Genomic DNA, 26,200 nt, shown 5'->3' with positions numbered 1-26,200 from the left:
GCCATTCGATTTGCTTCTGTTTACTTGTGGATTGCCCCTGTAAGCATAGACTGAATAGAGAAAGGAGGGGGGGGGTGATGAGGTTAGTCCCGGGCCTGGTTGTAGGCCTATATGATCCAGAAGAAAGTAAGGAATAGTTGTAAAATTAGTTTGTAGTTAACTAATAAAAGTAACCATGCTGCACTGAGTTATATTTGACTCTGAGATAGTTTTGGAGCAGAGCAAATGTGAAGAATACGGTCTTCGGTTAGAACAGAGAGCAATGACGCCATGCGTAATGGGTTCCAATCCCAGCCTGGGCATGTATGTTCTGTGTGAGTGTCCCTTCATCAATTTCATCATATCATCACTCATCCTCACGATTAGTAAAAAATGGAAGAATAGCAAAGTAAAATAAATCATACCAAACAATGTTTGAAGGGTAACTTCCTTAAGGCTGACTCTAACCTATGAACGGAGCCATGGTTACAACAAAAGAAATTTACATAATACACAATCGTTGGCTGGGATCTTTAAAAGTGAGGAAGGGTTTTAGATAATTATGTTTTTCTGATGATGCGATGACGTTATTAGCTTCTCTTACTCAAGATACTCCTTTAATTGGAGTGTGAGAAAAACCCGAATAAGAAAACAAAACTCCGCTCGTGAACCCAAGATTCGAGGTCGTTTACCTTAAGCCGAGAAAATTAGTTTGCCGAAATGCCTTAGTTGGATTTCAACAACCCGGCAGTGAGGCAGGTAGCAAGATGGTCAAGGAAAGATCTTTTGGGGAAGTGAGCTATGCTGCTGTAAGCACCAAATCCTTGAAGGGAACTTCAAGAGTAACAAGAACAAGTAGGTGTTAGTTGTTAGCATGAGGGTGTCTGAATTTTATTTCTGTAAGCATATGATACACATCGTAACTCTGGAAATATAACGTTGAGGTTTTTTCTAGATATTAAAATAGTCTTTATCATGGTCGCCACTCTAGGACTAGAGATGGCCAAATCCGGATTTTTAAAAATCCGGAGTCCGGATAGTAAAAACGGAGAATACTGTTATCGGATGGAATCCGAATCCGGACATCAAATTGTCCGGAATCCGGATTCCGGATTTTTTTGGCCATCCCTACTAGGACCATGATAAAATTCAAGTATAATCAGGGACGTAGCTAGGTAAGCTAGTTTGGGGGGCCACCACACACACATACATACATATATATATATATATATATATGTATGTATATTATATATATGTATATATATAAGTAATAAGTGTGTGTGTGTGTGTGTGTGTGGCACCTTGGTGTAGGTGAGGGTAACACTACATTCTATTTTGTTTTGTAGAAATTACGACAAAATGTTACCCGATTTTACAAAAAAATATTTGAGACGGATATAAACTCGGATATCCATGTATTTTTTCTGTTATATCACACTTGAGCGGCAAAGAGAAATATGTCATTAGTCCTTATATTTGTCAATGTTTCTAAAAAATATTGAAAAATAGAGGATATTCTTTGATTTTGCATCAGCTGACTAGGTTTAGATATAAAAGAGGGGCATGATAATCGCGCAAAGCGAAAAGTCATCATAATGAGTTCAAGCTAGTCATCCAGTTCATTAAATTAGGCCCGCACAGACGTACTACGTATTAGCAGATTATTCAGCGAGAAATGCAAGCTCGACCACGACTCGAACCCTGCTCTCTGCCATACCGTGCCATTGGTTTACCACACCACTGAGCTACCGAGCTGGCCTGGCTTAGCTAGATATTTCGCTGGCGATATTTTACCTGTGTAGAATCGTTTCTGCAAGTGCTACCGCAATGGGATTTGTTGCCTTTGGCCTTTAAAACACTGTAGACGTCGACGTTGCCAGGTTCCTCCCAGCGTAGAGATGTCAATTCACACGATTCTACACAGGCAAAACAGCGCCAGCCAAAAATCAGAAGCCAGTCCGGTTCGGTAGCTCAGTGACAGCCTCCCTGATGGTGTAGTGGCAACGTCGTCGCCTTGTAATCAACGAGTCCTGGGTTCGATATCTGGTGGAGGCACAGTGCACGAAATGCAATAACACAGCAACTGGGCAACCTCGAAACATCGAATTATCTCACAGAAATGATTGTTTCCTTCATACTGAACATTTGTGGACCTTCTACCCTGAATATGAGAGTGACGTTAGCTCTCGAAAGTTTGGGATATTTTCCACAACTCACCTGGTCGATAGCCCGAGAGAATCTATTCATATACGTATATTTATGTCTGTCCAAATGAGAGAAACTGAAAAATTGAGAAGAAACGAGAAACGGAAAAATTGAGAAAAGAGTGAAAAAAGGGAGATACTACCGTGTAGGAGTGTGCCTTAAAAAAAGTGGTAGACCAATGGCACGGTATGCCAGACCCCAGGGTTCGAGTCCTGGAAGAGCCTGCAATTTTCGCTGAATAATCTACATAGTCATCTAATGTGAAATATAACATTAATGGTACCAGAATCGAATCTGACAACTATTTTTCCAACTACACCGTGTTTGCCACTAAAGCCTGAATCACACGGAACTGGAAATTCGGTAGGAATGCTCTAGTTGACGCTGGACTGCCTACCCATTTCCTAGTTTTCGCCTCATACGATACTTGTTACACCGTACTTGTCCATAGTATTTTGTTCCCATAATGGCGGCCGCGTGAGATGTAAACAACGTATCACTTCACACTTTTAAAATACGATAACTATTCAACCGAGAGGAATATTTCTTCGTATTAAATGGTTTTAGGTAGAGAAGAATGGCGCTGATAACATACATACTTTACAACGTTTACTGTACACGTATGGAAGAATATTTTAGCTTTTTCAATTGTAAACACCGTGCACTCACCATAGACGGAGTAACTCGACGTTCCTTTCGTGCTGTATCTATTATACATTGTAATTGGAACAGCTAACCGAAATGATCCCTGATTGGAATGCTTTGGTGTAAAACTGTAAAGTACTATCTGTTATAAGATTTTCGGAAGCATTTACGTAGGATTTATGCTTAAGTATAAAGCCGGCTTAAAGGTGGACGTGGACGAGCAATTTGAAGAATGTTGTAGGAGTATTACTGCTTTGTGCTTTTATTTAAAAAGGAAAAGTATGAACTAGAGATTGGCTCGGAAAAAAATAATTGGTAATCAATGCGTACCGGTCAAGCTTTTTAACTCGGGTTTGAATTATTCATACACGAGATTCGCAGGAATCATTCACAAAAAAAGTCAAACATTTATTGATACACTTGTAATGATAAGGATTTTCATTTTCAGCTAATCATATTTGTATCGTACACATCTCATCGCTTTGCATAAATACCTAAATATTAATGAACTGAACACGAATGCACTGCACGTCATCTCTCTACTTTTTTTATCGAGAAACTGGAGGAACTACGTAAACAGCCAGCACTCGGAAACCACAGACAAAAATTGCTCCTTTGCAAACTCACAGATTATCTTCACATGGCGAAACTTGGCTCTGATTGGATGTCCCACACAATCCAGTCGACGAAAGCTAGTAGCAATTAGAACATGTCCTATTCCTCCAAACCAGTCAAGCAGTTAGCCAGGCGACCATGATTTCTACCTAGAAAGTCAGTTCAGCGCCAACTAGGACATTCCTACTAGATATCCAATTCCGTGTGATAGGGGCTTAAGGTTTAGGAGAGGACCGAGTCTCTTGCAGCAGTTGGTTATGCATTTGAGGAGTGATGGCGTTGGATAAGAAATTCTATACTTTCGTAGAAATAGTCTTTGCGTGTCCAGCACTGACGATTTCTTGGTACTGAATATAGGAGAGCTCCCACGCACTCAAATGATTGCGCTCTCGTCTCTCGTGCTAGAGGTCCCAGGTTCGATCTTTGGTGGGAGCTCAAACATTTCTGTGCTGCCACAATATCGCGAGGACAATTGGGGAGCTACTTGCAATCGATATGTTAGCGAATTCTGGCCTCGAAACCAAAAGGGACTCAACGTGCTGTCCACGCGTAAGCCACCTGAAATCTGCTCCCGTCAAATTAGCACAACGCGCTACAAAATCAGAGGACCCAGGTTTGGACCCTTGTCAGGCGCAGTTACCTTATCGCTATTTATTCAGGTCATCTTTCATCCTCATCACCGCAGTTGCCCCAGAAGAAAGAAAAGCCACATAAAATAATCAATGTAGAAAATAACATTAGAAAATGCATCTCGAAGTTGCAGGAGTTGAGTTTGTGAAAGGTTCGGCCCCCCTATCCCTCGTTTCTATCCTGCCCTCTGGATTGCTTTCTGCCTTAATCCCTCAATCTCTCCTTTCATCTCACCCTGACTGCCAAGCGAGCAGATTATATTCGCGCCGGAATTACGAAAGGGGGGTTTCACATAGAATTTATATTTTTATGTCCCTGGTTCGTTTACACATGTACAGAAAGTGAATATACAAGTTGTTAAATGGACAGTACCGTAGTTCTTGAAATCATAACATTCTCGTAGGATATATTGGTTTATTATACGTAGTTATATATATATACATATTTTACATAGCGTTTCCATGCGTGTCTTGCATAGACCAAATTACCAAATCTCTATATCAATATAATTGCGCACCTATGGCATAACTATCGGCACTTCCTTTACCACAGAGTTAGCATAACTACCTCTGCGGGCCTATCCTCAGCTTAAATGATATTCCGTTCATTACTAATGCGTTTTCTTACGCCTTCACTCCTTCTTTTGGGCATCAATTATTCAATACGCAAATATCCACATTTTCAAACCTTTTTTCTAAAAGGGGACTTGGGACAGCAGCAGGGGCTGGCATAACCAGATGCTACAGTATTATATCCAGTCTAGCCACCATAAGTGAACTAAACTTGAGGAGACGTTCCTCTTTCGTCGATCAATGGGGAAACACTGTTTCTTTCGCTAAAGCCCACTGGCCTTTTTTTATACCCCTGGTAAACGTCCGTGGACGTGGACCCCGTAGCGTTGGAAAATTCCACTGCCAACGGTCTTTTGAAAGACAGATAGCTCTCCCAACCGGGGAGGTAAAAACAGGGAAATCTAACATCCAGCAAAGCACAACCAATAAGCATATACACTTATGCAATAATAACATAAAAGTACACTCATGGAAACATATTACTTACCCCTACACCTTGTAGCTGGCCAGCAATTAATTAACATATTACCAAAACCAGTAATGGTCAATCCGACCGTTACAAGTTAAACACGCAGGCTTAGAGTTCCGCTCCCACGAGTAGACAAACAAAAAAAATAGAAAATGCTTGATAGGTAATTTGCTTCCCTACATTTAATGATTACATTATGGAATGATTGATTGATTGAGTTGGTGTTTTAAGTCCACTTTATGCCCAGTGAGGCTAATCGGGACTGGACCTGCAGTTTAAAGTTGGATCCTAACCACCATCTGCCTCCACCGAGCATCGAATCCGGGACCCCTTGATTACAAGGCGACGACGCTACCACTGCGCCAATGGGGAGGCCCCATTAACTAACTATTATTCGCTACATAACTGTCAAAAGTAAAGTGAAGTAAAGCCATGAAGGCGTATAGGGGGTGTGGAGTTAAGGTCGCACACTTTCTTGATCACGACCGAAGATGGGGGCTGATGTGATCAGCACCACGTCCCTGACAGCTTTACCCTCCTCCCCCCCCCCACGAGTTTCCTTCAGGTACCCATTTCATACGATGGTGAGTGGGCACCGGAGCCGCTTGAACAGGGGATCCAACCCGGGTCTCTCGCATGGTATTCAGACGCTCTAAAGACTGAAATACCGCGGCTCTCGCTATATAAATTGTCATTAATTATATTTGTATGTCTGTGCAACATTACATCTAATCAGAATGGAACGAATACGGTCCCTTAACGAGGTTTCGAAGCTGATTACGCTTAACACTCCGCGTCTCATTCTTCCTGATGGCGCAGTGGCATCGTCATCGCCTTGCAATCAATACGTCCCGGGTTTTATACCCGGTGAAGGCACATAGTGGTTCGGATCCCACTTTAAACTGTAGGTCCAGTCCCGAATAACCTTTCTGCGCATAAAGTAGACTTCAAACACAACTCAATCAATCAATCAATCTTATTTGCTTTGTGTCTTGTAAGCTGGACGCACACGAATAAACTCTTTAGTTTGGCCTCATCAAAAACTAGCTCAACTCTCCTAAGGTACATGTACATTGCCGTATGACCTGAGGCTCTTAGGACATATTATGCCAACTCAACAACAAAATCATAGTTCCAAGAAGTTACGTCTAACCCATCCATGAGTCTTTGCAACGTTTCCGAGGATCGAGGTACTTTTTCAGCTTGGTTGTCTTGCGTCCGATTATCTTCAGGTAAAAATACGCCATGATCATAGAAAATACACCGCTTTTCCTTATCGAGGCCGCTTATGTGAATTTACTTGGATGTCTTTTGGACTTTCGAATGCGGTAAAACCTTTGCCTCAGTCATGCACATATATTTTGGTCCAGAAAGTGAGGGGTATCTGACCGTGGATCTGGATGATTTACTTGTTCACTCCAAGACGCTTCTACTGCATTTACAGCATTTAAACTTGGTCATAAAACGATTGAGAGAATGTGGAATGACCATTAAATTAAGAAAATGTGAATTTGTCAAAAAAGAGATTCGCCTTCTAGGGCATATAGTATCCGGAAAGGAACTAAGGCCTGATCCCGCTGGTAATGAAGCCATTTTGAGATTTCCTCGACCTACCTGTAGGAAGGATCTCCGAAAGGTCTTAGGTCTTGCTAATTGGAGAAGAAAATTTTACCCTGGATTAGCACAGGACGTAGAGCCATTAAGTCACCTCCTAAGGAAGGATGTTAAGTGGAGCTGGGGTGAAGAGGAAGAACAGGCGTTCCAGAAAATTAAGATTACGTTAGTTACTACTGGTGCATTGTCTCAGCCAGATTTTAATTTAAGCCTTTGTCTGCTAAAGGGTTAGGCTGCATATTGTTCCAAGAACAAGAACGTGGAGAGAGAACTGTAAATGTTATCCAATACGCAAGTCGAAAACTGAGGAACAATGAGAGACACTATTCCATCCGTGAACTGGAGTGTCTGAGTATCATTTTTGGAGTGGAAAAATTTTCAGTTTATCTAAAAGGCCAGTCCTTTAAATAAGATATACTCAGACCACAAGGGACTCGTCTGGTTGAAAAACTCTCAGGATCTTAATAGCAGGTTAACTAAACTCTGGTGCAACCTATCTTGACAGTGACTAAGTACCAGCATTGCAAACTTCCATCGTTGATACTTTCACTGTCTGCACTAAGAAAAAAGACAAACAAGGGTAAGAATTTCAATAGTTTGCAGTGGCGTAGCATGGACATTTCGGGTGGGAACGCCAAGTCCGAAGGAAAGGTCAGCCCTTTTTTGATTAATAATTTACTTATGGAATTAGTCGCCACAGGTGTTGTTTTTTTGCCTGAAGTCAGCTGGGTTTGCAATAAAGCATCATCATCCATGCAGTTTTTAGCTAGAAAATTAGATGACTCACTATGCAACAAATGTTTTGAACGCTGGTGTTTTATACCTTTCGGCATGACACAAATCATTATAAAACCTACCTGAATCACAAGCCTCTGGACAACAGTAGACGTCATTGTTGTGAATGATCCAACTAATGATTGATTTGGTTTATTTTATTTCGCTTTTCTACCACTTTTCGTTAATCGCGAATATGAATATGAGTGATGATGATATTGATGAAGGGACACTCACAAAGAACACTCATGCTCACCCCGGGATTCGAATCAGGGGCCTCTGTTGTCTTGGGGCGCTGTACAAAACACTCTGACACGGAAGTGGGCGGATGATCCAACTATCGTACACTCTACTAACGTAACAGTGCCGATTAGTAATTCAGACCACTGTTTATTACGTCTTGAGAATGTTGATAAACATTTTAAAATAATTTTGTCCAGAGACCATTCTACGTTAAGAGTTTTCAAATGAATGCTAAACATTTCCATTGACACAATATTAAGCAGTTACATAATAACGACAAAATAATAACCCGCAAAACTATTTTTTATTTTTTATTAAGTAGTAGAGCAGCCACAGGCTGAACTTCTACCACGAGGACTTCAGCAACTTATTTGACAAAAACTGTGTTGATCTTTTAGTTTTTAATGCACATCGCTGTTCGTGCGATAAATTATACAATGCAGTGGCCATTAAGAAGTGCCATATTTCAGTTTGGTAAAGTTACGTCAGTCAATATTGCGTATTGTAGCAACACATAGCACGAGTGGCACGAGCGCGAAGAACCGGGTAGGAATTCTACCGCTGTCGTCTGATTCAGAAGGCAGGAAGGGTCACGTGAACCAATCACGTAGCCTCTGCTCCATACGCTGGCGTAAGAGAGAGCATTTGGGCGCGTGCTTTAGAGATCCAAGCTTTCCCTCCAGAAAGGCATTGGAAAGGCATTGGAAAAAAATGCTAGAACGAGTGTTGTTAGTGGAACGTTGCAAGCGGATCGCGAGAAATAGCTATTATAATGCCATGAAGGTCAGACATATATGAAATTAGTCAAGATTTACTTTATATTTACAGCATTTACGCATTTTTTAAACATTAAATCTGGGAACGCCGGGCGTATGGGCGTACTATAACGCTACGCCACTGATAGTTTGAAATGCAAGGGAAGGAAGTCAACATGTCGCAATGCGAGGTTTCTTTTAGAATGGAATCATGTAAAATAAAGAGCAATTAAAACGAGCACGATGTATAAATACAAGCAAATGAACGGAATCGGATAATGAATACGAGATGGCAACGCGCCTTTGAACGGAAAGTTCGCGAGGCTTGAGCACAAAAATATAGTTCCTGAATGAAAACACGTTACAGCGTATACAGAGCATATAAATGTGTTAAAAATATTAGATACTTAAAATCTTGTTGAAATGTAGAGTATGCGGCACGATTATTTCGTTACAAGTCAAAGTTAAAATTATATATACTTCAGGCAAAGAAGAAGAAAAAACGGAAAATATGCGAACCCCCACTTGTTTCTGTCGCGGTGAACGGCAGCAGACCAGAATCTGGGGGAAATCCTTCTCTTCCTCTGCCCTCAAATGGCACGCTGTTGCCACGATGCCTCACAGCTGTTCTCTGACAGATGAAATTCTGGCTGACCTGCCGCAAAACGCGACGTTCAGTGTGGCGCGGTCAGTGGTTGAAGAAGAATGGATAGCGTTCGTGACGATTCCCGATTTAAATAATTAATTATAATAAAATCTATTGTCATGGTTGTGATTCTTACTATGCGATAGTAAATATTACCATCTAAGAAACAGATTTTATCTTCAATTTAATTATTAATTATAATTATATCCTCAGAGACAGTGGCGGCGATTGGGGTACCAGGCCAGAGGCGCTAACTTGTTTCGCCTTTACTTTTCGCAAGACCTTTTCCATTCTTCTTTGGGAAAGTTCTGAAATTCTTCTCTTGCAACTTCCAGTACTCTGCCCAAATTACGATCCACATTTTGTGATGCAATACGACCCTTTATGATACCCCAAACATACTCAATAGGGTTTAGATCGCAATGATAAGGTGGAAGACGAAGTACGGTGTGGCCGTTTTCTGCTGCAAGAGTGTCGACCCGATATTGCGGGGGCTTTTTGTTGGTTTTGATTAGCTGATATAACTAATATATAATACTATATAATCCTAAGTCATTGCAAATAATGTTGCGAAGAGTTTCACGACTACCCCGAAAATTAATTTCTTTCTTTAATTTCGAAAGCACTTTTTTTACTGTTGGCACTTCATGTTCAACCGTATAAAAATTACCAAAAGTTCTTCTAATCAAACACTTGTCAAAGTCGTCTACAACAATTCTACGCTTTTCAGCAGACCTGTGCTTACCTGGTGTCGTAAATTTCCCCCCTGAATTTCCTTCCTTTCTAATTTTCTTAATGAAAGTGTCCGACATTTGAACTGCAGCCGCCGCACGTTTTGTAGTTTCATTTACCGAAAACGTGTAACATCCTTCTCTCGCTTCGTTGTCAAAAAATTTAACAACATTCGAAATCACCTCTCGGCTCTCAACTATGTACGGTTTTGCCCTTCATTTCGGTATAAACAACATACACAACAGACGCACTCGAACTCAATTGACCTTTCGTCCATGTAAGTTTGGCAACATTGAAAGGGTGTCAGAAGTCAAGCAGTCCTGGCTACCTCCCACCCGACCCAACCCTCGATCAGCTGTACACAAAAACGTTCCCTTCCTCCTGTGTGCTTTCTCTGCGGACTCTGAGACACAACTGTGACGGAGAGAATCTTTCATGCTTTGCGCGGAGTGATACAATGGTTTCGCATCAACCTGTAGTGCGGTCCCAGCTGACGTCACTGTCAAGATAGCTTGCACCTTAGTATAGATGGGCTTTGAAACTACAGACTTACCAATTCCAGATTATTTACGTCAGGGGAAAGGATAATGAGATAGCTGACACTCTTTCCCAGTATCCTGTGTCCGATTCACCAGAAGGAGAGATTCCGAAGACACTTTTTAAGGAGAATTATATTTGGCAGGAACGGTAAGAGACTGAGAAACTGGAAAAGTGGATTGAAAGAGGACTTGTCTTGTCAAAGCATCTTGAAGATCTTGGAAGCTCCAGAAGAGACTGACACCATCACTCAAGGTCGAACCAGGAAGAATTATTGTGTACATGGAGGTTTATTGTTCAGAAAAGTTCAGGGTGAATCCATTATTTTGAAGCTTTGTGTGCCGGCAATATTTGTTCCCCAGATACTTAGGGAAAATCACGATAACCTAGGACACTTTGGCATTACAAAAACCAAAGCTAGAATAAAATATAGATATTTTTGGCCCAAACTATCCGCTGATGTTACTCTATATGTTATGGATTGTGAGATGTGTACCAAGACAAAAATGGATAAGATAGGGATTCTGAGAGAGAAGCTTCACATTTCACCCAAGGATCCTCATGAGATGCTCTCTATTGATATTATAGGCCGGTTACCAACTTCCCATGGGTTCTCCTACATTTTTACCGCCGTTGACATTGGCACAAAATTCGTGGTAAATAGTGCGCTCGTTGAGTGAAGTCCTGATAAGTGCATTTCTCTGTGAAGGGGCAAAAAGCAACCTGGCGAGGTTGTTAATGGAATGTAACGAAAAGATACAAATAACGCGAAGGGTAGAGGTGTAAAAAAAGGTGTATGTACATAAAGAAATTTTCCGTGAGACGTTATTGTACGTAACAACTTTCATTGTGCATAGATGTTGGTGGAGATTTGTTAATTATGTCTGGGAAAAAAAGAGAGAGCGAGAGAGAGAAAGCATGTGTGTGTGTTTTCGATATTATCCTCAGTAAAGTATAATATAAAGTATTTTGTTGTTGTTATAACAAAAACTCCCCCCCCCCGAATATATTTGGTGGGGCAGATTTTTGAGGACAAGATTATTAGTGAGGGGGAAATCCCTCCTGGCCCTCCAGGATTTCACATACGGTCTTTAACTTGATTGCGTGTTAGTATTGCATCATTTGAAATATAATGTGCACTAACTAACATCTTCACCTCATGAGAATACTCTTGAGTGAGAAAAGTTTTGGAGGAAAACTCATTACATTGACCTTCATGGTAAAGCGTTCTTCTTTTAACTCGCTATGTATTAGTGGTTGTCAAGAAAGGCCAAACCAAAATTTGATGGGAATAATACGCCAAAACGTGTTGAGTAACACTCCTACGTTGTTATTAGTCTCCTTCAACAACCTTCATTTGATCTGATAATACTGGGTAAGAAAAGAACAAAGAAATTCTTGGGATTATTTCAATTTTACAATTCACCTCATTTTCCTGTCTCAACGAGATAATGCCGAAATAAGAAATGTTGTACATTGAAATTTAATTACTTTATTTATATTTAAAGGTTCAGAGGAAAAAATCGGCTTAGTCAATTTTCTGTCCTAAGTTTACCCCGCCTACTCTAACTCCTGACCCTCATTCACAGCGCAGAACGATTGTTTTGACAAAATCATCTTTCCATTGTAAGGTCCGCCCTGAATTGTTACTTGGTTGATGGGTCTATTGAGCCTCGGCTTCACGCTCAGTAACTCTTCGGGGCTTGAATCTCCTCGGCTCAAGGTTCGGGTTAATCCGGCTGCTTCAGTTCTCGATGAAAGGTCCGTCGTAATTCTGGGTCAAATGTTCTCAATCTACTTATAGATCTTGACCAAGATCACACAAGCAGTCGACAATCCTCCAGCCTCTGACCAGAGAACAGAAGATTCTTCCGTGACCACAGAATAAGAAAAGGGTACCCTGACCAGGATTACAAACGTTGACAACCAACAGTCTACCGGCCGATCCATAATTCCGGCATATCTCAAGACAATCACAACTCTCTCAATTGTATCTCATGAACAGGAGCATAGAACAGAGAGAATTTACACATTCTGACCAGAAGAGCTAAGTAACTGCCCTAAGGTAATCCCAGAATGAACTAATTTCTAAGAGCGAAGTGGATGTAAAAGCAGAAGTTCGAGCGTTGAAAGGAAAGACGGTTATACGAGTTCCGCATTTATCAAATGTTCGAATACAAAAGACCACGAGCCACCGAGCTCCGCTGCTTATATAGGATTTCTCGGTGCCGTGATGGATTTACAAACTTTTATCTTAACACCAATATTACATCACAATAAAATACAAATTAACTAAGTATCAATGAGAAACGTAATTAGTTACATGTAAAAACTATTATTATTACCCTTTTGTGATTAATAATTATGCAATAGAATTTTAAATGTTATACTCAGTATTTACTTTAACCAGGGAGTATGGCTTCTTTCAACTCCCCTCTCTCCCCGCAACGGCGGGGTATGCGATATGCCAAAAAAGAAGAAAAAAATATATACAACGTGAAAATGATAAGCAAAAATATTTATATACAGGTTTTGTTTTCCGCGGGCATAACTTCATTTTACGTTAACGTAACTACATTCTGAAAATACTGTCTTCAGGCTAAAGAATCGGGGATTATTATCATATAAGTCTAATTATTGTCCGCCAAGGGACACGACAGATATAGAGTGGGAAACACATCCTAATCTTTCGTCTTTTCCCTGTGACAACGTTTTCATAAGATAGGGTCTGCCTGGCTTTTACACAATAGCGTTAGCTTTCCTGCATTGTTTTCACCGATAATAAACTTCAAGCTGAAGCTCAGTTTGCTGGCAGAAAGAAACAAACTCTTGGAACTTATAACTAGAGCCCGGAAGTTTGGTAAAATGCCTCTTTTTATCTACTGCATATATTGATAAAAATTTTCCGGATATACGTTTCTTATGTTGGTTCGAATGTTTTAGAAGCCTTTTCATTTTGCCTATTTGGGACCCCACTGCCTATTTTTAATTATAATGCCTTTTTTTGCCTTTTTCAATGAAATTTGACCATTTTTTTAAAAAAAAATGTGTATATAAATTATTTTTCTCCCAAAAGACGTTGTTGGCATTATTTTTCTTCCGTTTATTATGTGAATAATTTTCGCCTTATTTAAGTAATATTGAACTCACGCATGTTTCAACATTGCTGAAGGATAAAAGTGTGAGAAAAATGTATTTCATGCTGAGTTAGGATATTGCCTTTCGGTTAACATTTCCTTGTGCATGATTGACTGCTGAAGTGGACAGGTTGATTTCGAACACAAAGAAGATATTTCTGAAATCTCCCTCTCGAACCCGAAAATGTAAGGAAGTTGCATCTGAGCTTAGTTTACCTCCGCAACCAGTCTTGACCAGATGGGGAACCTGGATATCAGAAGCTATATATTATGCTAACAACCTTGAAAAAATTAGTGAGGTGAAGTGACCTTGAGTGGACCAATCACAGAGCCTTCCACTTGAAACAAGAGACCCAAGATCAAACCGTGTTTGTTCTTGGGAACCTCTGGCGGTGAGCGGGGCTCCACTATGCTTTCCTCCATTAACTCCATAGTTTGAATTACCGGAAACTTGTCGCCGTGAGTTTCTGGCGATGTGCTTCATTGTGTTTTTAAACAGTGAAGCACATCGCACATCGCCAGAATCAGACACATACATAGATACACACACAGAAATGCAATACAATTTATTAATCTTGAAGGACAGGCTGATACGTTCCGTTGTGTTCGTTTATTTAAATTCAATCATCTGCTTCAACACCTCCTACCCCCCCCCCCCCCGCCCCCTTCCTAACATGTTTCGAGAAAAATAAGCTTGACGACTGTTTTGAACGACTCTTCTCAGTGAGCGAGCGCTCATGAGTACACTCACACAAATGAACGGCTTGAACCCGTCACTAGATCTGCCAGTAGACAACGGACCACCCAGTGGCGGGAGTCCGAGTTGTAAAGTCCGGTTTCAAGTTCCGTTTGGAGAAATCTTGTCGAAAATATGGGCCCGCCAAGGCCGTCTGCACTCGAGATCGTTGAACTGTCTACATCAGAGGTTTCCAACTGGCGGCCCGCGATGCCTTTTTTAGCGGCCCGCGAAGCCAGTTTGCAAAATACATTAATTTTATGTATTTTTATTAAAATAAGTTCTATTTTTACTGAAGGAACGGAAGCTCTGTGAAGAAAGACAATATCACAGGTAGAATTGATTTTGCAGTCAATAATGATCATCAGAAGAATCTAAAGTGACGTAACGTTCTCTTCACACCATGCATTCCAGTTTCCACCCCACCCCTTCGCTATGCGGAATGAACTCGCCCCTCAGATTTAATGGGAAACATAAATGGGTTTCGTAATAAACTGAAGATTTTTACACGAAGGGAAGACATGTGTATAGAGGATGTTTTCATTTGGAGGCATGCAATAATGTATTACAATGTGTCAGAAACCATAAATGACGTCCGAAATCCAAGATGGCCACTGTGGAGGTTCTACACATGATATCCTGATTTAGAGCTCGATTATCAGATTTTTCCAGGGACATTTTCTGTTATTAATTAAAAAGTGAAAAATGTTATAATTTTTATAACTACAGTAGTGTCCAAAAGTTAAGCATAACTAAGATATGAGAAAATGTTTTATTAATAAAGTAAAAAAAAAGCATAAAACAGTGAAAATTAATCAAAACGTTATATGGTATACAATAGAGCAGAATGCATGAAATTAACAATTGTTTTTTAGTGTAAAGACACACATGCAAAAAATAAGAAAATAGAAGAGACTTTCTTGACGAAAAAATCTTGTATGGAGTGAAGTTACCCCTAACAGCTACATAACCCCTTGCAGCAACGTAGTATGCTATATACAAGGTGGTTCAAGATTTCTACAGGCAGCTGGTTCCATTTCCCACTAAGAGGAGTGTGGAGCTATGGAAATGTCTTTGGTGGAGGATTGCAAGCTCTTTCGTCTCCTTAAGACACTACAGGGACCTTGGTGGCCAGTCCATGTGGTGGATTTATTCACCTTCAAGAAAGTCATCCACCAATTTGGTTCTATGCCAACATTTATTATCATCTTTTCATCGTTGAAGTTGAAGTCTGAGCCGACTGCGTCTCTGAAAAGTCGCACATGTTTTTGGAGTACCTCATTTCTGTGCCTCTGGGCAGTAAGAGTACCTCCAGCAGAGACATGCAGCTCTGTACGTCCACTGAGTATGACGTACCAGTACCCATACCAGTATTGCATCTCGACCAAACTGGTCCCTTTCCACGGGATTCCTTGGATTCAATCGTGATCGAGGATCTCTCCAGATGAATGTGCGATGGGAATCATTTTGCAAAATGAATCTGAACTGATCTGTGAAAGAGCACGTTCCTCCGTTCGTTCAGGGTTCAGTTTTGATGATGCTGATTCCATTGCAAGCGGGCCCTTCTGTGCAATGGATCAAGCAGGACACACATAGAGACCAGCTGTCCTGAGTCTCCGGTACACAGTTTGGCGAGAGAAACTCTGACCCCTGAGATGGCTGCAATCATTGAGGACAGTTGTCTTGCAGGCATAGTCTGGTTTCGTCGTGCAGTTGAAGCCAGATATCGGCCCTGTTGTTGTGTTGCCACTTGTTGACAATCTTGTTCTGCCCTACTGTCTCTTCGAACCGTCGCCAAAGCCTGGAAATGACTGTAGCACAGTCAACGCTGCCGTGACTTCAGTCTGCGTTTGACCTGCTTCCAGACGTTAGATTATTCTTCGCTGACGTCTTTGTGCCATGTTCTTACTGTACATTGAACACTTTACCAAGAGATTGTCCTCCGATCACAATGAGCATTCGATACAGAATGAGGCACTCTTGTTCTGATAAGTTGTGTTTAGTTTACCTTTCCATCACGGGCCTATTTGACACTAGCAATACTGTTGCCTATGCGCGTAAGGTGAGTTACACTCCTTGATGATTATTTATCGTGATCGTGCACGTCTCCCCCTTCCATTTTTCTTCTTTTTGGACACTACCGTATTATGGTAAAGGAGTAATGACGTCGCCTCTGTGACTTCCTCATTCAACATTCTCTGGAGCTCTAGGCAGTGTCAATATGACAGGAATGATCTTCTTGTCATCCTCATTTTCTCTCTTCCCATCAACAGCCTATTGAGATGGGTAGATTTGGTTGATCCTTTTCTGCTTTTATTTGACTCCAATACTTGAAAATAACCCCTCTTGATAAAAAGTGTGAGGGGAACTTTAGTTGGAGCAAGATGTAAACCTTTTACATCCCTTTTCACCAACAGATCCCTGTCATCTTAAAAATCCTGTCATAATATTCGGGGTGTAAGAGACACCCTAATATAAACCTCACGTCTACTAAGTACACCCTCGACTGCATTTTGCAGACTAACATTGCTCTGACGTCTATGGCCTCCCCGATGGCACAATGGTATCGTCACCTTGTGATCAAGGGGTCCCAAGTTCGTTTCCCGGTGGAGGCACATATAGCGGTTCAGATCCTACTTTAAATTGTAGGTCCAGTCCCAATTAGCCTGACTGTGCATAAAGCGGACTTAAATAAAACACCAACTCGATCAATCAACCAATGCCCTGGCATCTGGACCCATGGGACTTGAGTTGTGTGCTGCCCATATGTGTTAGTGATTGGCCTTTCATCTATTTCATCTTATAATTCATTTTCATCTTTGAAATTGGCCAAAAGTACCAGAAACGAGAAGTAAAATAAAGCAATTCATTGTCCCATCTTGTTCATCGAATCCAGGAGAACCAAGATTTGCAAGAGTTTCAAGCACATCATCATCTTCTGCGCCATCAAATGCGTTCAACAACCACTCTTTTTGCCTTCTTTGCAAGAACAAACACAAACTGGGATACAATTAATAGATAGTGTGAACACTGCCGCCAAAGTGACCCTCACACCTTTCACTAGGAGAAGTTACTTCCAAGTATTCGAGTGAAATAAAAGCAGAAAAGGAACATCCAAATCTACCCAGCCCAATAAGCTGTTGAATGGAAAAATAAGAAAATGAGGATGACAAAAATATCATTTTTGTCATATCCACACTACCTAGAACTACAGAAGAGAAGTTTAGGCTACAGTTGACATGTGGTTGCATAAAAAATGTTCGTGCATATGTAGGGATCAGTCCCTGTGACGTACTGAACTGTCTCTTTGTAGTGCAGATGAAGAAAAGTGTGAAAACAATGACTTACAGGACATACACTCAGATCAGAGTGACGAGGAATTTGAATAAAGTGACTATATTGAAGACATGATATTTCTCAATGTGAAATTCACAGGCGATGTTATTACCCCTTTACTGTAATAATTATAGTAATGATAATGATAATAATAATAATTAATATTTTTGACTTGTTATTTATTAACAGAAAATGAATCTCGAAAAATCTGATAAATGAACTCTAAATCAGGTTATGGACAGTATATCATGTGCAGAACCTCCAAGGCGGTCATCTTGGATTTGGGAAGTCATGTATGGTCTCTGAAACATTATCCAGCAAAACACCTGTAGTAATACATGATTGCATGCCTCCAAATGAAAGCATCCTCCATACACATGTCTTCCCTTCGTGTAAAAACCCAACACACTTACAAATGGTCAGAATTACTCCTAAGGGAGTAAAGGAGATAGGGTCGTTTTTGTTTGTTAATGTCTGCAGAGGCAGCCAGCTTGGATGTTGATGTCACACAGGCAATACGCCACAATAGTAGGCATCAACGAAATATCACAGGCAGTAATTTCCCCCCTTTATATGCCAGAATGTCACGTAAAGTTAAAATATGCATAGAATCCTTGCAGAAAAGGGCACGAAATAGTTTCACTACATATATCTCCATAACAGTGCAAGATATGAAAAAAAGTGTAAGAATCAATTTTGTTCCTTTTTCAATTCTGAATAAAACATGTATATGTAACATTTTTTTCAAAACCAGTATTAAAGGAGTTATGATGGATTTTCTTAGTTAGTGCATGAAGCGGTAGCCATCTTGGATTTATGACGTCACACAGGCTTTCTGCCACATTTGCGAGCAAAACACCTGGTAGTATGTTATTGTGTACCACACTAGCAACATATTACCGGTAGTCATATATTCTCTTCAATCAAAAACCCATGGAATTACAAATGCCCCTGGACTAATTTCATGCGACTCTCTACAGCAGTTTTGGCAGTGCACGTTTTTTCTCTTTCAGTGTAACTTTACATGCACATGTTTAAAACAATGGAACAAACAGTGTATCATCCTGGCATATACAGTAAATAAGCCAGTTCTGAATTTATCAAGGTAAGACCATTACAATTACCAGTCAGCAAAATTTTCACAAAGAATCCCCTCCCCACAAACTGTCTCATTCTCAGTATGTCAAACCATAGAAGCATGCCCCTGCACCCAGCTAACCCCAAGGCTTGACCAAACATTCCTCAGCTAACCCTTTCCACTTCAGATGCTGACACAAAAATGAGATTTCATTGCAATTGCCCATGTAATTTTGGTAAAGCGTTACTAACACAAGCATTGAAAGTGAAACTACACGTCACTAGTGTTACTAGATCACTATGAGGGAAAAGTAGGACATGATGTCCAAAAATGTAGGACAAGTCAAAATGTAGGACAGAAAACATTCGCAATAAATAATACATATTTATATAGAACACATTAGAAAGCAATTTAAAATTGACACTTTTCAGTTTTTAAATAATTATTTCTTATGAATTGTTAATTGCAAAATTTCCAAACTTTAATCATACTAAACTAAACCTCTTACTACATGCCTTAACTGGTACTTCTCAGATCCAATTTTTCTCAAAATTTATGTATGACAGACCGGACAGTGAAACTCTTTCAAATAATAGGGTCCAGTACTTTCTGAAAAAAATATTTCTCTCGCGAGACCATTGTACTGATGGTAATGAAAGTAGTGTCTCAACATTTGCATTATGACCTGTAATGACAAACAAATATTCAGCAGTTACCATACTTTGAAATGGCTCCAGAAGTTTCATCTTGGGTAGTTATTAGTTCAATAACAGGGTGTCTTATCAAAATAACAAATCCGAAATTCTTGGCGTATTCAGGACTTTTACTTGACCATTCTCCCCCATTTTTCTTAATCTTAATTTATTCATTCCCTACTTAAAGTGGGAAATTAGCAAATAAGAAAATAAATATTTATTTAATGGGAAAACCCTACCAAAAGGCAAGTTAAAATGAAAACTGATGCTGTATTTAACAAGAGAATTAGACCTGCTTTATCTATTAATGATTCCTGGAGTGCATTTGGTAAACTAGCGAGGCTCTGGCATCTGGACTCACAGCTAGTATAATTTTATAAGGGGCTCGTGATTGTCCATTCATCCATCTTCTCATCTTCCCGATTAGCCGCAGAGGCAGAAAAGTGAAGTAAAATAAACTAAATCAACCAATCAGTCATTGTGAAGCAAATATTCTTGACCACAAGTATAATTTCTTCACTTTTTATTGACTTCTTGACCTTCTTGTTGATATATTTAGTTTTTCTTGACTGGTAGACATGCTGAATAACTTTGCTCTCTGTAGCCATTGATATTGAATAAGAATGGGAAACACCTTGTATAAACCTGTTTAGTAGCGCAGTCCATAGGCTTGTAACTTGCATGATTTCTCTTTGTTCGACTGAAACATGTATTTTCTTAATTAATATTATGTGACGCTTAAAATGTTGAACATTTATGATACTTTTCAAATTCCTCCCGGATGCCGGACATAAGGCTAAAATGTAGGACATGTCCAGGTAAAACCAGACATCTGGTAACCCTACGCATCACTAACGGAAGTAACAAAAACAGCAATATGTTGCTTGTGGTGTTGCGCTCTGACTACCAGACTGAGGTTTGAAGTGGATGATCCTTTACACACAAGGACAGACCACATGTTTTGTAGTGATGGGATTTAGGTTCAAGACTTTGTTGCAAGAAATCAGGCTGACTATTCTGTATCTTGAGTATATTAGCACCTTTTACTGCTCACTAAACTCAATCTCAAAGGGGATGGGAGAGCTAATTTAAATAACTAATTAAAGTAGATATTTGGATCTGAATTATTCTTAGGAGAAGGTTTGGCAGCCTCATGTATCCAATTATGTGTTTATTTCCTGTTTTTTATTTCAGATTTGTTTGTACTGGTAACCGTGTTCCTCTTCAGCATGGTTGGCACCATTGTTTTCTTCTCAACAAATATCGTGGATCGCATTATTAATGAGGTAAAGTTGCACATAAAACTACAATCATGAGCAGAAAAAAAGTCTCAAAACTGAAAATTGGTTATTTTATTTTGAGCTTTTCGATATTTGTGATAGTTCTTCTTAGAAATTAATAAACTTGACTAGAGAAATTCATCAAAAGACCCCTGCACATATCATTACTCATTAACTGTTACCTTGTACATTACATCAACATGCAAAGGCAGCTGAAACATGATGCTGATCACATCACCTCCACAAATGGCAGATTTTGTGAATGTGAAGGGAGGTTAGATATACTTTATATGTGCACACATACTCACACACTATCATAAAGTGTATTATAAATTGTAACTTAAAAATCATTCAGAGTAACTAGTCAAAGACTTACTCACTGATAGTTTCATATGGTTCAAAATATTTAGTAATCTGGAATCTACAGGTTATGATAGTCAAAAATAACTACATAAATCATAATTACTTTACTCTTCTGTGGTTCTTTATACACAGGCTTTATGTGGTTTGATTGACTTCGTTTACTGTATTTCACTGCATAATCGTCACACCCTGTTTTTTTATTTTTTTCAGTTTTCAGTCCAAAAATTAGATTATAACCTTTTATTGCGTAATTGTCGTAATTGTCGCATCTGTGCATCAAAATTTTGTAAGTCCGTACTTCGCAACACTGTAGTAAATTTTCTCAAGTTTAATATTTAGACTATAAAGCACAAGGCAATAATAATGTGTTATCTTTTTTCAGATGGAAAAATGGTCACTAAACTATCACGAAGAAATGATGTGTGTCAATTTGAACGCATATTCACGAGAATTACATGCATTCTAATCTTGCACCAAAGACAGTTTAGTAATGATTTTTAAGTACCGGTAATACTGACACATTTTTTTTTAATGGTCTCACCCTAAATTTTTGCAGAAAAATTTGGCATAAAATCTGCTACGATTATGCAGTAAAATATTGTATTTTGCTTTGCTTTTTTGCCACTTTTGGCTAATTGTGAAGAAGAGGATTAGTGATGATACATGAAGGGACACTCACAAACACCCATGCCCAGGCCGGAAGAATTGGCATCACACTGTGCTACCACCACTCTGCCATGGAGGCTGGCTGGCTTTATGTAGTGTTTAACATAATTGTAAAGTGTAGACTGTACAAAGAGTTGTGTACACAATAAATTATTTCACTGATAAAAATGAAGGAATGAAAACTAAACTAATACACACACACTTACACCAAAGCACACTGACACTTTTTTTTAAGGAATGATTCACTTCCATATAAGAACTGAACATGTGAATGTCTCATTATATGTATTATTTGCACCTGTATTAAGGGAGATTTTTTTTCCTCCTTAAGTTGCTTGTGCTGAGAAACGGATCATTGTTCTTTGACTGGTGGAAAGACGCACCAATCCATCCAACTCTCTCAGTTTACATCTACAACTACACGAATGTTGAAGCTTTTAAAAACGGCAGTGAGAAGCTTCAAGTCAAAGAAGTCGGTCCTTACGTTTACAGGTGAGTTGATTACAAAGTAGTGTTACAATATAATATAATGGGAAATATAAAAACTTATAACTAGGGAATGGATTTTAAGGTGCAAAATTATGGTAGTCAAAGGGGAAAAAACGGTTCTGAAAATGTTTTCAAAAAGATGCAAAAAAAGCTTCTAATAAAATGAATTTATTCAGGTCTAAATCAGTTACAGTGGCGGCGATTAGGGGGGCGAGGGGGGACAGTTGCCTCTCCTTACTTCTTGGCCCCGCACTATTCTAAACCCTATCTACCACGGGAAAGTAAACTGTCCTTGCCCCCCCCCCCCTCCTCTAGTTTTGGAACCCAATCGCCGCCTCTGACCAGTTATATCAACATTCTTTATTCAACACTGTAACAAATAGCATAATTGGTAATTAGCCATATATAATTTATATTATATTATATATTATAGCTCTCGTTTTCCTCTACAAAATGAGACTATAGGGTTTTATGTAGCTGCTTAAGAAGAGTGAAAATAATTTATTTTTCTGTCCAATTTTTTAACAAAACATGAAAGAAAGGGCAGGGAAACGGTGCTGGAGCATCAAGGAGGGGGTAATGTGCTAATGTCAGGAGGGGGTAAAAATGGGATAAATGTGCTAAGGTTTCATGTCCTAAAATACATATCTCAAACAATGGGTATGAAAACAGCAATATTTTTGGAAAGGTGCTGAACCTTAAAATCCGTTCCCTAGTTATAACAAACAATTAGTGCATATACTACTTATACCTATTGCAACACTACTTTTCAAGAAAGCACTTCTTCTCTCATCTTCAGGTGAACTTTTTGCTGGTGATGGGGCTCGAACCTATGAGAGACCTGTGATTTTACTACAAATCAGGTGCACTAACCAACTACTCCATAGTGGCTCCCTCACCTCCCCTGAATTCTATAACACTTCTTGCTCTATTTAAGTAGCACTCTCAATTTTCCGAGAAGGGTGTGAGCATATTCAGGGTCATATACTGCAGCGCTTTGTCATTAATTCACGAGAATTTCTTCATAATCTGTCCGTCTTTCCTTATTCTAACCTGCTTGGCTTCAGGTGAACTATTATCCTTAGAAAGGACCCAAAAGATTCAGGTGAACTGTTATCCTCAGAGAGGATTCAAAATTAGGCAGCTTGACAGAACTGTGCTGGGTCATACAGTGAACATCATCATGATGCGAATACAACAATATACTTAGGAACAGGGCATTTGGCACTAAAGTGGCAACATTGCAAATGCTTCAAGTTGCATAAGTTTGATTCCCTAAATGCATAACTCTCATCCAGTGTTAAAATCAATCACTGCTCTACTTAGAACACTAGAATTTAATGCCAATTCAGTTCATGCTACTACTTACATTTCATGGCAAAGTATAAGCAATGGGCTTCGTGCAAGAACTACAAATGCTGCATCTATCAGGTGTATCTGCATCACTTGCAAGTAAGTATAAAAGTACAGGCAAATAAGGGAATAGAAATAGGGGGAAAATAACAATTGTGGGCTTTCATGTCAGTTCGTGAATTATGAAATGTTAATATTAAGAGATATGATGCTAAGGTTGGTGTCCAAAATCAAAGTCTATCACGCGGCAACAACCCGGTCCTAGTTAGAGAGGAAGACTATCTCCCAGTACCTGCTGCTGAAGATCAAGTAGAGCCTCCAAATGCGACAAACGAGAATCAGCCGATTAGAAGATCCCAGAGACCAAGACGACTACCTGACTGCTACGAGCAAACATCGTGGAACAGAAGTCTCTTCTGCCAAAGGGGGGAGAGTATAGTGTACCGACTGATCATCTATGCCAGAACTGATCTGCATCATCAGTGTCCGCCAGATCTTATTATTATGTGCTTTTTAATGTCAGTTTTCTGTTATCTAGTTTTCCAATATGTATGCCGCAAAATCTATAACGTCCTTCGTGACAAGACGTCTAGCGTCTATACCATAATTTAAGTTCTTTATACAAATTGTGTTATATTGTTCATGAATTATACACTTTAGCTTGTGTCTAAACTCTAGTCGTATTCTTTACTCTATACTCTGGATTATCGAAGAATCTGAAGAACCCAAACTTAACAATAGTCAATGTAAGATTGTCTTGAAACAACTAAAATTGTATAATTATAAGTTTCAATTACCTTGCACATCAAGGATTGTATTAACGATCCTGAAATATATATATATACAGTTGAGACTGCTTTATACGTAACTCAGATCTGTGTAATTATTTTTTATAAATAAATGACTGTACGCCGCAGCAAAATATAACTTAAAAACTTATAAATTAAACCTTATTTGTATGCAATGCATTTATACATAATTCGGTGTTATACGTACCAATTTTCATCAAATACAATTGATTTGTACGTGCCCAAGTTGCACAGAAGTGACAGTTTTCAGTTGCTACTGGTCGGCCATGGACAACAGAAAGAGGAAATGTTACACGCTTGACCAGAAAGTAAAATTTGTACAGGAAGTTGATGCTAATCCACATAAAACTAAAACTGAAATAGCTGCAGATTGTGGCATAGCTTATACCACACTTTTCACAGTCACTAGTAAACGGAATGCTATTTTACACAATCTTTTAAAATTGGGTAGTAAAACTAGTGTTTACTGTAGTATTCCAGTATCAAAGTGTTCAGTAATAAAGTGTCAAATGTAATGTATTTAAGAATCAAACTTTTATCCTTACTTTACCACTTTATGATAGAAACAACCTGTATTGCCTGTATCTTGTTCTTGAAAATAGATACAATTCCACTCTTTTAATAATAATATGATATGGTATCTAAATCTCATTTGTAAGTAATTCTAAGTTATACATATTATTATCTCTTCACCTTGACATATGTGTGTAACTCAGGTTCAACTGTACTGCTTTGAGATATGTCACATTGAAAATACTGCTTGAATTAGTTATAATATATATATACACACACAGGGTGGCTCAAAAAGTCACTTAACACCCCTGTTACAAGGCCACTGCAGTGCGCAACATGAAAATGGTGATGACCAATCTTTAAATAGGCCAAGGGGGAACCACATTGACGCCACCCGCATGGTCGGCGGCCACCTTGATGTCAGCCATCTTGAATTCAACTTCAGAATTTTAAATGGGAAGGGGGTGATATGATATATCAAATCAGGCTAAAATTTCACGAGAAATGCAATGGGGAAGGTTTTTTCGACGTATCTTTAACCAGTAAAAAATTATGACTGAATTCTTGTACCAATTTGCTCCTTTTCAAGGTGTTAGAAAAATGCCTTAAAATTTGTTTAGCGCATTGGTAAAGCATCGAGATCAAAGTGATGTCTAGGGAGAGAAGTTTACATGTCATTACACACGATTTTAATAGGATACATCCATGAAGAGCTGCGCATTATGAATGGTTGTCGCGAACAATTTACAGTGTGACGGTTCCATTGAATTAAAAGTCCTTCACAGTGTTATGTTTATGTTCATAAAGAATTTCATAAACAGAATATGCGACCCTTGTCAATAACTAACTTTGGACAGAAACTGCTTCACAACGTTCCCATAGTGTTCTGGTGTTCCTCTCTATTGAAAAAAACTCTGTAAAAATTACCTTCTTCCATAAGCAAGGATGATATTTAACAAAGCCAAGTAGCCCTAAGCATTTAAGGTTCCGTTGATGGAAAATTGACTAACCAATCGTGTTCCACACAGCACGCCACACCATTAACTTACCAGCGCTAACCATTCAGCTTTGATCTGTCGAAAATGGGTTATCAGATAAAAAGCATTGAATATTCTGTTTATGAACTTCCTTATCAACATAAACATTAGCCTTGTCACTGTGAAGGACTTTCCATTTAATGGAAGCGTCACACTGATAATTGTTCGCGACAACCATTCATAATGTGCAGCTCTTCATGGATGTATCCGATTAAAATCTTGTGCAATGGCAAACGAACTTTTCTCCTTACACGTCACTTTGATCTCGATGCGTTACCAATGCGCTAAACAA

General features: G+C 39.3%; 1 protein-coding gene across 1 annotated transcript in view; it reads left to right on the top strand.

The window, feature by feature from the left end:
- The first annotated feature begins 746 nt into the window (after positions 1-746).
- The window catches only part of LOC145987039 (scavenger receptor class B member 1-like), a 67,263-nt gene continuing 41,809 nt past the window's right edge, over positions 747-26,200 (top strand). The window contains exons 1-3 of the mRNA XM_083121498.1: positions 747-834; positions 20,593-20,684; positions 22,039-22,199. Of these exons, the coding sequence (XP_082977624.1) occupies positions 747-834; positions 20,593-20,684; positions 22,039-22,199 (341 nt within the window). The remainder of the gene's footprint in view (positions 835-20,592; positions 20,685-22,038; positions 22,200-26,200) is intronic.

The sequence above is a fragment of the Lepisma saccharinum genome, chromosome 4 (genome assembly GCF_977018435.1).
Source record: "Lepisma saccharinum chromosome 4, izLepSacc3.1, whole genome shotgun sequence".
Classification (NCBI taxonomy): domain Eukaryota; kingdom Metazoa; phylum Arthropoda; class Insecta; order Zygentoma; family Lepismatidae; genus Lepisma; species Lepisma saccharinum.
This window is presented reverse-complemented; position numbering and strand designations above follow the sequence as displayed.